The 14,870-nt window shown below is 37.8% G+C and overlaps 1 protein-coding gene across 4 annotated transcripts in view; it reads right to left on the reverse strand.

Moving 5' to 3' along the window:
• The window catches only part of CPNE4 (copine 4), a 225,821-nt gene that overhangs the window by 171,186 nt on the left and 39,765 nt on the right, over positions 1-14,870 (reverse strand). For all 4 annotated transcript variants that reach the window (XM_053992552.1, XM_053992568.1, XM_053992548.1 and 1 more), the window contains one exon: positions 7,006-7,193. In XM_053992552.1, coding sequence (XP_053848527.1) covers positions 7,006-7,185 — 180 coding nt within the window. In that variant the 5' untranslated portion in view covers positions 7,186-7,193. The remainder of the gene's footprint in view (positions 1-7,005; positions 7,194-14,870) is intronic.

Genomic DNA, 14,870 nt, shown 5'->3' on the forward strand with positions numbered 1-14,870 from the left:
AAGTGAATGCAGCAGGACTGCTCTCATTTCTTTCTAGGTCCAAAGTTCGCTAATCTAAAGCTGCACTCACAGATCATCACCTGCAAGTTGGGCAGGGCATAGACCTACACTCATACAAGACCAAGTGCTCTGAAGGCCTGAACGATCTGGGCAGGAGGAGCCAATCAACTTGGCTGCCAGCCCTGAGTCAGGAAAGGTAGGACCTTGGCCACCTTGTGGCTTAATTAGAAAAAATCCCACTGCCTTTATCTCCTGATTAAAGTCTTGATCATTTCAATTAAAGACTCAATTCTTCCCCATTTGCTTTTATCAACCATGATCTGCATTAATTCAATTTTGTAATAGATCTAGTATTTCATTAAAGACTTTGATCTAAGCTTTGGCCAGAGAACTTGCAGGTAGCATTTCCAATTATCAGTCCTCTTCTACATCCAGAAAAGAAAAACTCCCAAATCTGCAAATGAATCAGAAGCTTCTTCACAAAGAGAAGAGCTAATTTCATAATCTCCATTCAGTGAAAGCATCTCCTTGCCACCAAATCTGGCACAATCTGATATAAAACATTTCATCAGAACTTTGTAAGTTCCTTTCTTTGTCAGAGAAAAATCTTCCTATTATGGTATGTTCATCTTACTGTAACCCCATTACTTACAATTAATTTCATACAGGATGTTTCTTCACCAAGTTGAAATCTTAAGAGTGAAGTCAGAAAAATAGTATCTAGAATCTGCTCTAGCACTTAGAGAATTATTTAAAAAAAAACCAACCCAAACCCATCAAACTTCCAATAAGCCCACCATGAAGCCTTGCAGTTCTTTAAAGCAGAGAATAAATCCCAAATCACTGCTCAGAAATCACTGTGGAAATGGAACACTGGATTGCATCTCTGCAATGTTCTGAAATAAACATAGTTCAAATAACTACCCAAACAAATCCATGTTTCATGACAGGTTATGTATGCTGAATCTTCAAAATAAAGGATTCCTTTTTATACAGTCATGGAAAAATCAGAAGAAAAAAATCCCAAATGGCACTGAGAAAATGAACAGGGATTTTCTCAGTGTCTCCTTTAATACAGGAAAAAGGAAGCTGAAATAATCAGCAAGAGGCAAATTCAAAAAATACAAGTAATATTACTTTATTCAACCCCCACTTAAGCTGCTGAACACTTATGTCCCAGGATATCCTAAAATCTTATATACAAAACTTTTAAAATTATTTGAACTAAGTTATGGAAGTTATTCTACCAACATTTTTTTTACAATTACAAAGGCATAAACTCCTGTTTAAGAACTCCCTGAGCTGCAGATCACTGAGAGCTGTAAGAAGAAGCTAGAGAAATACTTTTACATTTCTCTGATCCCATATTTCTTCACTGTCACCAACTAGCAACTAGATGCACGATGGGATTAGACAGCCTCAAGCCTCATTCTGTATGGCTGCTGGTGGTAGTTCTTCTTTCTGATCATTGAAACTTCCAGTTCAATCCAAATGCTTCATCTATTACCTGTTCATCAAAATGAACTAAAAACTATATTTATTTTCGTTTGTGGGGATTTTTGTCTCTTCACAGTATTTTTGTGTTTATTTTTGAACAGTTTGGTATAGTCATGGAATATATCATCCCACAGACTCCCCTATTTCATGGCTTGTTGGCTTCTGCAGTGGGCTGTAACAGCCACAGATGGATAACATGAAAGCTACTTTTGGGTATCTATGGAAACAAATAACTGAAGTCTGCCTCACGATCTTCTCTTCAGATCCTTCACCCATGCTAGGAAGGGGCAGGGAATTTCCCCCAGTCTCCAATTCAAAGAGGAGGGAAACATGGCAGCAGGTGCTGGGAACGTAAATGGGGAGCTGAGGTACGTGAAAAGGCAGAGAAGAAGAAGGATGCTGGAATTCAGAGATGAAACAAAAGAGAGAGCAGAACTAAGAGGAAAAGCAAATACAGATGGATGTGCAGGTTGATGTGAAAGGAAAAGGAAACACAGAAAACTCAGGTTTGTTTGTTTAGTCCTGCCAAGCTGATCCTTGAAACATCATGATGAATTACAAGTGAATAACTTTTATTTTAAGAATATCAACATATTTTTATCAAAGCTCACCAAGTTTTCCATAAATTGTGACTTCAGAGAATATTTCAACAAAAAAAAAAAAAAAAATTTCAGTAGACAAACTTATCTATTCTAACGATTTCACCCAATCCATCATTATGAATTTTAGCAAGTGCAGGTTATCTTTGGGTGCTGCTTTATTTGCTCTGCAGTTACTGAGGTTTAATAAAAGCTTTGAGTGAAACACAAAACCGCCAGCTGGCTGTTCAAATCCACAAGGCAGCAGACACTCTCTGTTCTGCTGCTGAAAGCCAGAAGAGTACAACTACAGGAAGCCCTCCCTGATTCCCAAACATGACTACTTGCCTTCCTAAGCTCCTCTTCTCTTTTCATAGCTCCAGAAATCACATTCCATCTGGCTAAGTCAGGCTGTGTGACACCTCCTGATCTCATGTATTTGTATGTATTTGTATTTGTATGACCAGACACAGCTCTGCAACTTACTCAGTTTTCAAAATAACATGTGCTATAAATATTTGCCATATGCAGGTCATCTCTGAACAGGGCCAAGCTACTTTCTTAGGAATAAGGAATTAGTGAGAATGCTAGTGCCAGCACATCTCGGCTGAAGTCTCCAATGCTATACATTAGTTAACAGTTAACATTTATTACACATGGACATTCACACTCTAGGTGGGTAAAATCATCATTGTAACAAAGGAATTTATCATCATGTACCTCTGTCATTCACCATCTGAAACTGTACAGTATTTAAACTTCCTTGAACACATTCAAATCAAGACGGAAAAACAGTCGTTGAATAATTATCTTAAAAAAACAGTTCAAGTACAACATTTGGGCACCCTGCAATGTGCACCTGCCTAATGTGCACCACCCTTATGGCCAGAAGAGCTAAAATTCAGCCCTGGATCAGCAAATTGGCTTTTAGTACATAAATACAGCAGAATTTAAGATTATGCTGTATCATGCGCTGTCATGTTAGGCTTCATGTGTGAGAGGGAGTAAACTGCTGATTTTCCTGGGAGACACAACATATCATTTACACTCTAGCTTGGTGGAGATAGTGCTTTTCAGCCAGCACCAACATGCACACAGAGGGAAATGTAGGGGGTGGGGGGGTGTGTGCACATTTGAGAGTGTGCCAGCTTGTTTACAGAGAAACACCTCCCCAGATAAGAAGAAAAAAACAGGAAGCCTATCTGTCCCAGAATGGGGGACAGCACCAAGAATTCTTTGAGTATTTGCCCAAGTTCCCCATGGTTTCACTACTGAGGAGTTTTGTGTCCCTCATCAAATCACCTAGGGAACTACAGGCCCACCAACTTCACCTCTGTTCCTGGGAAGTTGGTACAGCACTTAATCCTAGGCACATTAAGGATAAGAAAATCATCATGAGTAGTCAACCAAGAAAAAGTCATGCCTGAACAACTGGACAAACTTCTAAGATGAAATAGATCTACCTGGCCTGATAGATGAGGGAAGAGCAGCAGATACTTTCTACCAGGACTGCAGTAATGCCTTTGACACTGCCTCCCATAAGTTCTTCATAGAGGAGCTGCTGCTTCAGGGAATGGAAGAACAGACAGTGAGGTGGATTGAAAGCTGGCCAGGCTCAGAGGCTGGTTATCAGTGAGACAAAGTCTAGTTGGATGCCAGAGACTAGAAGTGGGGCACAGGGGTCAGTACTGGATCCTGTTTAAGATCTTCATTAATGACCTAGATGGTGGGGCAGAATGTACCTACAGCAAGTTTGTAGGTGACACACCTGGAGCACTCAGGGGGCATCTTATCAATGTAATACCTGAAGGGAAGGTCCAAAGACAACTGAGTCAGGCTTCTTTTCACTGGTGGCTAGTGACAGAACCAGAGGTAATGCGCACTAGTTGAAACATAGGAACATCAGGAAGTAATTTTTCACTTTGTGACAGTGACCAGGCGCTGGCACAGGTTGTCCTGGGAGTATGCAGAATCCCCCTCCTTAGAGACATTCAAAACCTGTCTGACACAGTCCTGGGCAACAGGCTCTAGGTATCCCCACCTGAGCAGCACATGGGCCATGTGACCTCTAGAGGTCCCTTCCAACCTCACCAATTCTGTGTCTGGGAAACAAACACATAAAACCCCCCAAACTTAAACAAAACAGGAAAACTACAGTTTTAAAAAAAATGAAGATAGAATACTTAGACGTCATTTCCAATCTCTGGAAACCGCACCTACCCACTCTACAAGAGCATCAACACATTTTCATTCTATATTTACATGTGTGGGTGGCATAATTTACACAAACACACACATACACACACACACAGAACTGCAGAACTGAAAAAAAAATACCTGAGCAACAGGCTGACATTTTATCAAAATTCTCCCAGAGACAAATGTGCACAGATCACTCACTTTCAGGGATCGTCTGCACCTGTAGAGTGGCTTTCTGCATATGCTCACCATTATTATTTTTTATTTTTTCTTAGATAAGACAATCCTATGCTGAATGCTAAAACTCTTGAAAAGAGAGGGATGAATATGCACTCAAAATTAACTGGATTTAATACATTCTTCATTTTCTCTTACATACTTTCTATTATCTTTTTAAAGCCATACCTTTCAGCTTGATTAACCACAAACACTCAATTATACCTTTTAAGTAAAAATAACCAACAAGATGTCATTAAAAATATTACATTCCATTCCCTTATATCCCAGAATCTCTAACTTCATGCACAGTGCAATCCCATCAGGCTAAGCCCACATTCTTCAGCTGCATCTGGCCCATGAGCAGCCATGGAGCCAGCCTTCAGTACTTTCCATGGATTTCAAAAGCATTTATGTGCAAGAGCACAATCTACACAGACCACAACCTGTATTTTGGACGCCGTCAATTCAGCTACTCTGTGCTGACAAAACCTCCACACAACCAGAGTACGCAACCAGTATGTACATTTCAGTAACGCTGCATCTTGCTACAGCACGTTTGGATCTCCAAGGTATCTGGAAGGTATCTGAAAATTCAAGATAATTTATGAAAGCACTGCATCCACACTCCTCCATTCTACTCCTTTTTTTTGGGTTGCCATTTAGCGATTTCTAGGTTGAATATACTCACTTCACTGGTAACTGGATTTTATTATTTTTTATTTATTACTTTGTCTGTTTTTTCAGGTCTTGCTGGATCATTGATTGCCATCAGCAGAAGATTCTTCCAGCCAAATTATGCCTCCAGCTATACCTGAGTGACTCTGCTCAATTTAACTCAGCAATAGGAACTTAATTAAAAATTCTGTTAAGAAGGTGCTGGCCAGAAACTACTCATCATGGCAGAGTGGCATTCACTTTGCAGCACTGATAGGAACATGAACTAATAAAATTTTTTTTTTCATAATAAAATTAATTGCCTGGACTCTCACTAGACAGTAGGAGCAACTGACGTAAGATGAGAATCGTATCAGCAGGCAGATCTGTTCTGCAAGATTTACTCTATTCAGACAATCACTTTCCAAACTAAAAAACATATCAAATAAAGGGAATCTCCATTACTACATCAGAATATATAATTTAAATCGACTTACCCTGCCATAGACATACTGTATGTAAATGTACCCAAAGTTATTCAGAGAACTGAGACAGCATAAAAGTTTTCATTGATCCTTTCCAAACAGGGGCATTTCACTTATTTTGACCTTTAATCCATTGCTTGGTTAATTCCTACTATTTGTGTGATTATACACAGTGCAGCTAAATTCTTTTTTCTACACTAAAATTACCCCTTTTTAGGCTAACTATTTTATGACCCTAAATTTCAATTACATGGACATGCTGATTTTGTAATACTGAAACAATGGTGAGAGTTTTATTTCTATTTATAGTCTGGTTTTCTACCAGGGATATGTCTAGTGGTTCCACAAGAGCAAACTAAGAAAAGAAGAATACCATCAAACATCAAATTTTCCTAGCCTTGTGCTGGTCTGAAATGGAGAAATTTCATAGGTCAAAACGATTGGAATAAATGGAACAAACTCCTCAAAGTCTGAAAAACTTGGCTGAAAATGCTATATTTTCAGCCTGAATTTAAGATTTTGCTTTCTACATATGCTCACCATTATTATTTATCTTTTCATAGATAAGACAATCCTATGCTGAATGCTAAAACTCTTGAAAAGAGAGGGATGTATATGCACTCAAAATTAACTGGATTTAATAAATTCCTCATTTTCTCTTACATACTTTCTATTCTCTTTTTAAAGTCACACCTTTTAGCTTGATTAACCACAAACACTCAACTATAATTTCAAGTAAAATAACCAACAAGATGTCATTAAAAATATTACATTCCATTCTATGTTTTATAGTTACAATTTGAATTTCTTTAATACATCATGTTTCCAGTTATCAAAGAAATTATTTCCATTATTTTAAACAAAGCAGGATTTTAATCAAACATGCAACCTGCAATCCAAGGCAAATTGATAAGGCAAATGCATTAGTTTTACTAATTGCAACAATGAATCCAATTGTAATGCTCAAAATTTGCAAATCAAGCTACTCTGTCACAAAATCCTTTGCCAGCTAATGACAAATCCTCCTCTCTTCCACATTATTTCTCTTTATATTGTAATGCCTCATGGTCACTATCATTATTTGTGCTATTATATAGCTTTTATGAAAAAGTAAGGCCTGAAGGGAAAAGTTTTATGATGCTTCTTTCTTTATTCATCTTGATTTTTAATCTAGATTCCAAAGAGAAGTTCAAAGTTTCTGATTCAAACTGTGTTAGGGTTAATGGAAAATCTCCCTTCGCTCTTGCAAGATTATGCCACAGGCTTCAAATTGCCTCTTCTCTTTACTGCTCTTGCTATTTCAATTTTGCGTCCATTTGTCTATGCCATCCTAAAGTGCCAGAAGAATTAATTTTATTTTATTAAACACTCACCTCAAACCACTGGCCATGCGACTGCATTTTAAGGATGACACAAGGATCTGGTTTTGAGAGGGCATCCCTGTCTGATATGCCTTTGCATGCAACTCGCAATTCCACTTTAGTCAGGCATGGGCTGTTAAAAATTCCCAGGGTATTGGCTGCTGATTCATAGATGTTGCTCATTTTCTTCATTCCTTGTTCTGAAAGAGAGAAAAGATCTATTAAGGATGGTGCACACAAGGTACAGCCCTTCCTCCCACACAGAAGACAATTCTAGACAGTAACAGTGAATGAGAACCAGAGCATGAGGGGAAAGAATAAAATCAAAGGAATACCTATAGGAAAAAGAAATAATCATCTCATATGTTTATAAGTAAGCCAAGTTCAGAACGAAATTTTCCACCATGCCTCTGAACTCTGGGGGTGAACATTGATCTCAACTTCCAGCTCTGCTCCTGCTTATAGAGCCACATTTCCCCAGGCCAAAGGACAGATAGACAGGATGGTAATTCTGTATTTATTATGATAACATGTTGACAAGGGTAAATTAAATTTGTTCAGCACTCCTGCAATCTGCTTTTATTTCCCTCTATTTCTTCTAAAGAGTATACACTTCTTATATAAACTTTTGGCATAAATGCCATAGAAGGCCCCTTTCATACCAACCTTAAATTCCAAAATACATTTCACTGTTTCCCTGCCTCCATTCCTAAGCAAGTAGCCAAGATTGATGTTCTATACAGAAGGGCAGGATATTTATTCTGCCACGACTTGTTGTTGTGGAGTGTTTGCACTTTCAGGTCAGGAATCAGAGTTACATGAGCACAGATAGCTGGAATAACAGGGACCTCCAACCCTTACTTCATTATGAACACCACCACCAATCGTGTAGCTCAAGGATTTCTCTCAACTGAAGCAGCAAAAATATTTTAACACAGAGCTTACCAAAAATCCCTATATGACCATTTTTGCATTAATAAAGACTATGGGAACACTCTCATTTGCATATTTGCTCTAAGCTTCACAGCCTGACCCTTTAAAAATTTGCTTCCTAATACATGGATTAGGTGCCTTCATCACTTTATCTCATACATAAGAGCCACAAAAAAATGAATCTCATACTTCTAGCAGGCAGATTTGTCTTACCATTTTATCAGTAAGACATTTTAGCCATCTGTTTCAATTCTTTTCACTGTCTATTCCATAACACCCTGTTCTCAGGGGTTAATGATTTTTGAGAACTGTTTTGATAAAAATTACATTTCAGAGATACGGAAATGAAAGTGAAGTTTTTTCCCCAAATCTGCTAAGTTAAAAATAAACTCAAAACCTGCAATATCACACCTATCCAGTTTTCCTATTAATTAGAAAGGTAAAATTAGAAAGGTACTTCTCAATTCAGAGTAAGGGGAGTTGGCAATAGAGTTTCAGTCAAGTTTCAGGAATGTAAGTCTGATGAGGCAGATTATCTGCTCCCTTGGCAGAAGGGATAAAAGCTTGTTAACAACTTACAGTTTTTCAAATCTATACAACAACTTATTATATGAACGTTTATCTGCTGTGACTACCCCATTCAGATAAAAGTGGACCCCAACCATTCTCTGAACCTCAGGCTCTACAGGCATATTTGAAATGTGAGCCTCACCACAAACACAGTGCCTGACATCCTAAGATCAAAACAGTCACCTTCAGCCCCTCCTATTTATAAGTTACTTGTAAATATTGTCACCTAAACTACTGCTCAGGAAAGAAACATGACTGAGAAAATAGGCAAAACTAAACAATACATGGAAAAGGTAATGATACTGGGCTACATTATAAAGCCAGGGACTGGAGAGACTGTTGTCTAATCATTCATCATTTTGTAATCCCATCTCCTTCAGAAAGCTACTCAACAAGCTCATCCCACACATTTATAAGACATTTTTACATGTTGCCCTTTCCAAATTGAAATCTATTTGAAAATTGGGTTAATTCTGTCTCATACGCATCATACATCATTAATAAAATGTCATCCTTTGTGCAGAAATAGGCTGGTGATTTAATTAAACTGGATGATTTCAATACTGAAGAGAAGAGGAAAAAGTAGCAGAGTGAGGGGGAGAGATGTATTTTTCTTCCTCCTACAGTAATTATACATTGGTTTTTCAGAACAGCAGGTAAGTATAAAAATTATATTTCTTTTTATCACTACAACTATTATTTCAGCTTTTGCAAGTTCTAAATTTATCAATGGAAAAGATCAAGGCACAGCCTTATTCTTTTGTCTCATTATATTCTTCTTTTAATATAATCACCAGCTTGGGCTGTTGTGCTGATGTCACATCACCAGGAAGCTGGAGGCCTGGAAAATAGATTTTGAGCCCACTGAAAGTTGCTAAAAATGGTATTGTTTTGCACAAACATAGAGAAGTTAGATTGCATAAGAAGTTTTTTTGTCAATTAACTATGTACATTATTGATGGAGGAAAAAAATTATTCATTTTTCTTTGCTACAAACTCTTCCTTTTTCAGTTCATTAGAACCTTGTTATTCCTTCAATGTCCACACAGCTTTGATATTCACTAAACAAGAGCTGTGCCCAGTAAAGGAAAGCAACAGAACGCATACAAAAAGTAAGTGATAGGTCACATATTTGTAAAGTTTTCATTTCATCATTGCATACATTCTCTCTCATTCTGTCAGGAAAACAGGAAAGTGGTGGATCATATGCTTCCCACACAAACTTATTAGCCAGTGCTAGACTGAAGCAAAAACAGGCCTTCTGTTTTCACCTCTCCATGGTGAAACATCAAGAGAACAGGACCAACTAGAAAAAAATAAAACTGCAGTACACTAAAATTGAAATGTACTAGGCTGCAAAGAAAACCCAAAAAACAAACAACCAAAGGGAAAAAAAAAAAAAAAAAACAGAAAAAAACAAAGGAAAACAAAAGACAACAAAAAAAAAGCCCTAAAACAAACCAAACCCACCAAAGAATGTGTCGGCTACAAAGAAAAAGTGAGAACCTTGAAGACAGGTCTCTGTCTCCAGTCTCTCAAACATGTTTTATATCTGGCATACTTAGAGCTCATTTACTAGAAATTAAGGTGCTCTTTTGACCTTTTTAAAGAGATTCACAGCTCAAAGTGATCTTACTGATTCATATGATGAGATGGGGAAACATGAAGCCAAATTCTTGTCAGTAGTTCCCAGTGACAGGACAAGAGGCAACTGGCACAAACTGAAATTCAGGAAATTCTGATTGAAGAAAAGGAAATTTTTTACTATAAGTTTGGTTCAACACTGCAACATGCTTCTCAGAGAACTTGTAGAGTCTTCATCTTTAGAGATATCCAAAACTTGCTTGGACATGGCCCTCAGCAACCTACTTTGAGCACAGGCTAAGAATGGATGACCTGCAGAGGTCCTTTCCAACCTCTTCTACTCTGTGACTAAGCAGCAAAGAATGAAATTATAAACTTTTTGGTAGCACAGGAGTTCAGAAAGTTGTGCCTGCCTAGATAACTGGATTACAATGAAAATCAGTATTACACATTTGACAGCTACATCTTTCTCTATTCAGGGGGACTAAATGGCTTAAAAATGTTCAGTTGTCTAGTGCCTGCAGAAGTAAGGATCTTTGTGACACAGAACACAACCAGTGCCTGCCTCTCTCCAGGAGCTAAAAGACTTGAATTCAGCTCACACAACCAGATCCAACTCGTTACAAAATGGTGATCCATATAACCTCACCACAAACTCAGAACAAGGCTCCTTAGATTCACCATGAAATAAATCTAAGATGCTATCTGAATTCTGATTTCAAGTTTACTCCTTTGCCCACAGTGTCATTTTGCCCTCCTACACACACACAATGTCCAAAAAGCTTTTCTGCAAGCTGTCTGGGTGAAAAAATGAAGAAATTGCTCTCTACAGGCCCTTCTGAAGAATCAGGGGAACATTCGCACTCAGCCTCACCTTCAGTTCAGGTAATAAGTGAGCAGCAAATGAGAAAGATGCTGAGATTAAAAGCAGTAACCAATATGCTTTGCATTTAGGGAAAGGTCTTGTTATTTAGAAACCTGTACTCCAGACCAAAATACACACAAAATTAATTTATGGGTTGCAGGCTTCCCATCATCATATGTTGAGAGCTGTGTCTGAATTATTTTACTGCCACTTTGGTCATTAAATGAAAATGAGCTAATAGCATCTGTCTACTTCTACAGAAGTAAACAGCTAGAGTCTGCTCCTGGAAAGGTAAATTATGTTTGCAGTATGTGCACATGGTGGGAAATACTGATAGTAGAGTTACATGAAATAAGAGTTCTGAATAAGTGCCTCCAAAAGAGAGCAGCCCTAAAGGCACTGGATGTTGTGGCACTAGCTGCTCCCTACGTATTTACACTTATAAATTATAAATGGGAGAGACATTTAGTATTCAAAACACATGAACAGTTTAACTCTCTAGACAGAAAGCTTTGTAACTACAGTTTCTGGATCTTGCAGGGTTTAAAGTCTAATAAAAGGAAGTTTAAAAAACAAGTGTACAGTTAGAAGCTTAAAATTAATAAAACTCAGATCAAGTTAAACAAAATACAGTAAGAACAAGATTTATAGAAAAGGCTGAAAATATGCTGGGTGTTCAAGTAGAAGAGTTTTTTAAAGTTCCTCTGTCTAGTAACTTGTTCAGCTCCAGCAGAATGTAGGCCATGGATCCCTTCAGGGAATGACAGTAATTGAGATAAGTAATTATTTTTCTTTAAGAAATTTTATGTAATTGGGAATTCCCAGTCTCTAATAGTTACTGCATCAGCTGTTGGCACCAAGGCTTCCTTGGTTGTGAAAAGCAAATCCATTCCTTCGCATTCAGCTGTAAATAGGTTTTGTACAAATGAGGAAAGGTGGGAATTCATCAGGAGTTCCTGATTCAGCAAGTTCGTTAAATTAATATTCAATGTGCTTAATCAGGAGCTCACTAAGACACTTGGCTTGCCCAGTTCTGAACAGAGACCCCAGCATGAGAGGGAAAGCAGACCTATCTTTATTATTATATGTATTAAGGTTTTTTCATTATGTCTAATCTTTGTTGATGCTGTGGCCATTGCCTTGGCCTTTCTCTGTGCATCTCTGGAAACTGCTCATGAACAGTCAGTGCTATCTTAAAACAGAGTCATTCAATTAGTTATCTTGGACCATGCTCCTAGACTTCTGGTTTTCAGCCATATCTCAAATCACTACACAAGACTCCCCTCCTGTTTGCATTAAAAAATTATCCTGGTCAACATCAATTATATTATAAATTGTTACAGAATTTTAAATGATCATAGATAATACAAACAAAATGCAAGCTGCCAAAATTAATTTGAATATGAATTATTATGTAATGAAAAGTCAATAGGTTAGCTAGACCCCTCCACAGGATAGTTTGTGCAATTAAAAATACAATTTTTCCTCCTCCTCTTTGATTATCTGACAACTATTAACGAAGATTCATTTAAAGTTACACCTACCAGAGTTTGACAGAGGCCTTTAAAAAATGAGCAATAAACTCAGTAAAGAAGGGGGATCTGGAGAATCCACAGCAATGCTATTGTGAACGATGAGACAGATCTGATAATGCAAGTAATCTATTTGGACAGAAGGGGAGAAGGTTCAGAACAAAGTGCCAGCAGTGTAAATGGAAATATACACACACTGACAGTTCAAAGGGACTCATTACCATAGAACCAGCTGTTTCAATTATAAGGGGAAAAGTGAAAGTCACTGGAAAGAAATTGAGACATCTAATGCATGACAAAACACTGTACAGAAGTGTGCTGCACCTATACAAATAACCCCATTTCAGTTAAGAGAAGCAAAATCCCCACAATAACTGGAGCACTGGGAGATGCTCAAATGTGCCTGGTTCTGGATGTTCTGAGTGGCTCCCACTGAAGTCAGACTCAGTGCAATGCAAAGCACCTGTAGGAGTCAGTGCTAAAATACATATATTTTATTATCCTCCACTGGAAGAGAAAATCTAGGATTTGCCCTGGCTCCTTTAGTATGCAGCTAATGCCATCAGTCACCTCTTACTACAAAGAGTTACCACTGTCTTCCTTCTTACAATGCTGTAAAACATGCAGGGGAAGAGAAATCAAAAATTCACTAATACTAAAAACAGGAGACTGAAAAAATACAAGATCAAAATAACCTTCCTAGGGATAAATGCAGACAATTCCCCTACTAGAAAGCAGTTTCAATACTTTTTACTGGAAAAGCAGCAGAGATTTTTTTTCCCCCACAGAATCCAAAGGCTGGTTCATTCACTGGATTTGTACCAGTCACAAAGGAGTCTGCCTCTCCCGCAGCAAGGCTGGCTCTCAGGCTGGCCACAGAGGGTGTGTGTTTGGTCTTGTTTATAAAATGGCACCTTCTAAGACAGTGTGTTGGTTTAATAGGATAACAGAATGTATTTTATTTGGAACAGTGTAGAAGCTAGAGAGAAAACAAACTGGCTCATCTATATGCTTAGACACAGTAACACGCACAATTGTCCTCTTATCCATTATTGTTTCCTTAAATAAGGAAGGCCTATCCAAAGCCTTCACTTGCAACTCAATACTGTCAAACAAAAGCATGAAATAGTCCCAATGTTCTTCTTCCAAATCATGAAAATGGCATATTTTCCCTTAAAACCAGGAACAGAAGTGGGTTTGCTCTTCATTTCATTTCTATTTACAAAGCAATTAGAACTGATGTTTTACAGTCCTTTCTCACCATTATAAAAGCTAAAAATATGATTAAAAAGCAAGAGAAAGAAATGCCAGCAAAGTTCACACTGTTCTATACCATGACTGCTGGAGCTGATGATTTATAAGCAGGACTGAACAATATGAAACCCAGAAAAATTCAGGGTTCCACTAATAAATTATTTGCCTGCTGGTTTGAGTATTGGTTCTCCGAGTTCTGGCTTGAGTCTGTGCAACTCTTGAGAGAATACCTGAAGCACAGGCAGCTGTAAGAGCAGGGATTAAGCATGAATACATGGAAAAGCTCAGGACCATTGAATCCACTTCAACCACCACACTGTGGAGTTACACACACACACAAATACCCAAACCTACAATACGCAAGCAGTTGGCAAATATAAGTGACATGTAAGCCTAGAAAATCAGAGAAATGTAATTTAATCTCTCTAATCAACAATTTCAAAGCTACTACCATGTTATACTTATTTGACTGCTTATGACTAAAAGCCATTACAATTTTCTTAGGCTTGTCACTTCAGCTTGCTGCTTGCACTAAGTGATATATCAAATGAAACACAGGAACAAAAGTATATGCACTACAAGGATATATGTTTGCTGCTTTTTAAAAATTCATTCTCCCAATTGGTATTAGAGGGAAAATAAAAGCGCCTTAGAAACAAAGCTTTATAACATAGTTATACAAGAATCTTAAATAATTGGATATTTTGCTATACTTCAAAGAAAGATAAGCCTGGAACAAAATCAAATAATCCCAGTACTCTGAGGTGCAGCAGTCAAAATTCTGATATCAAATAAATCCAACTGAGAACCTTCAGAACATTTGAGGCAAAATAATTCTCGAAATAGTTAGACAATTCTGAACAAGATAGATGCATACTCTACTACATTAATCCTTGCCTTATCATCTGCACTTGTATAATATACATTTGAAATTAAAGTTACCCTTTATCCACCCTGGAAAAGCATACTGTCTATCATCTAGAGGAGAATCACAGAATTGTTTACATTGAAAAGACCGCTAAGATCGAGTCCAGCCATTAACCCAGCACTGCTGAGTCCACCACTAATCCATGTCCCTAAGCACCACATCTACACATCTTTTAAGTATCTGCCAGGATGCTGAATCAACCACTTTCCTG

Source organism: Vidua macroura, chromosome 1 (assembly GCF_024509145.1).
Source record: "Vidua macroura isolate BioBank_ID:100142 chromosome 1, ASM2450914v1, whole genome shotgun sequence".
In the NCBI taxonomy this organism is placed as follows: Eukaryota; Metazoa; Chordata; class Aves; order Passeriformes; family Viduidae; genus Vidua; species Vidua macroura.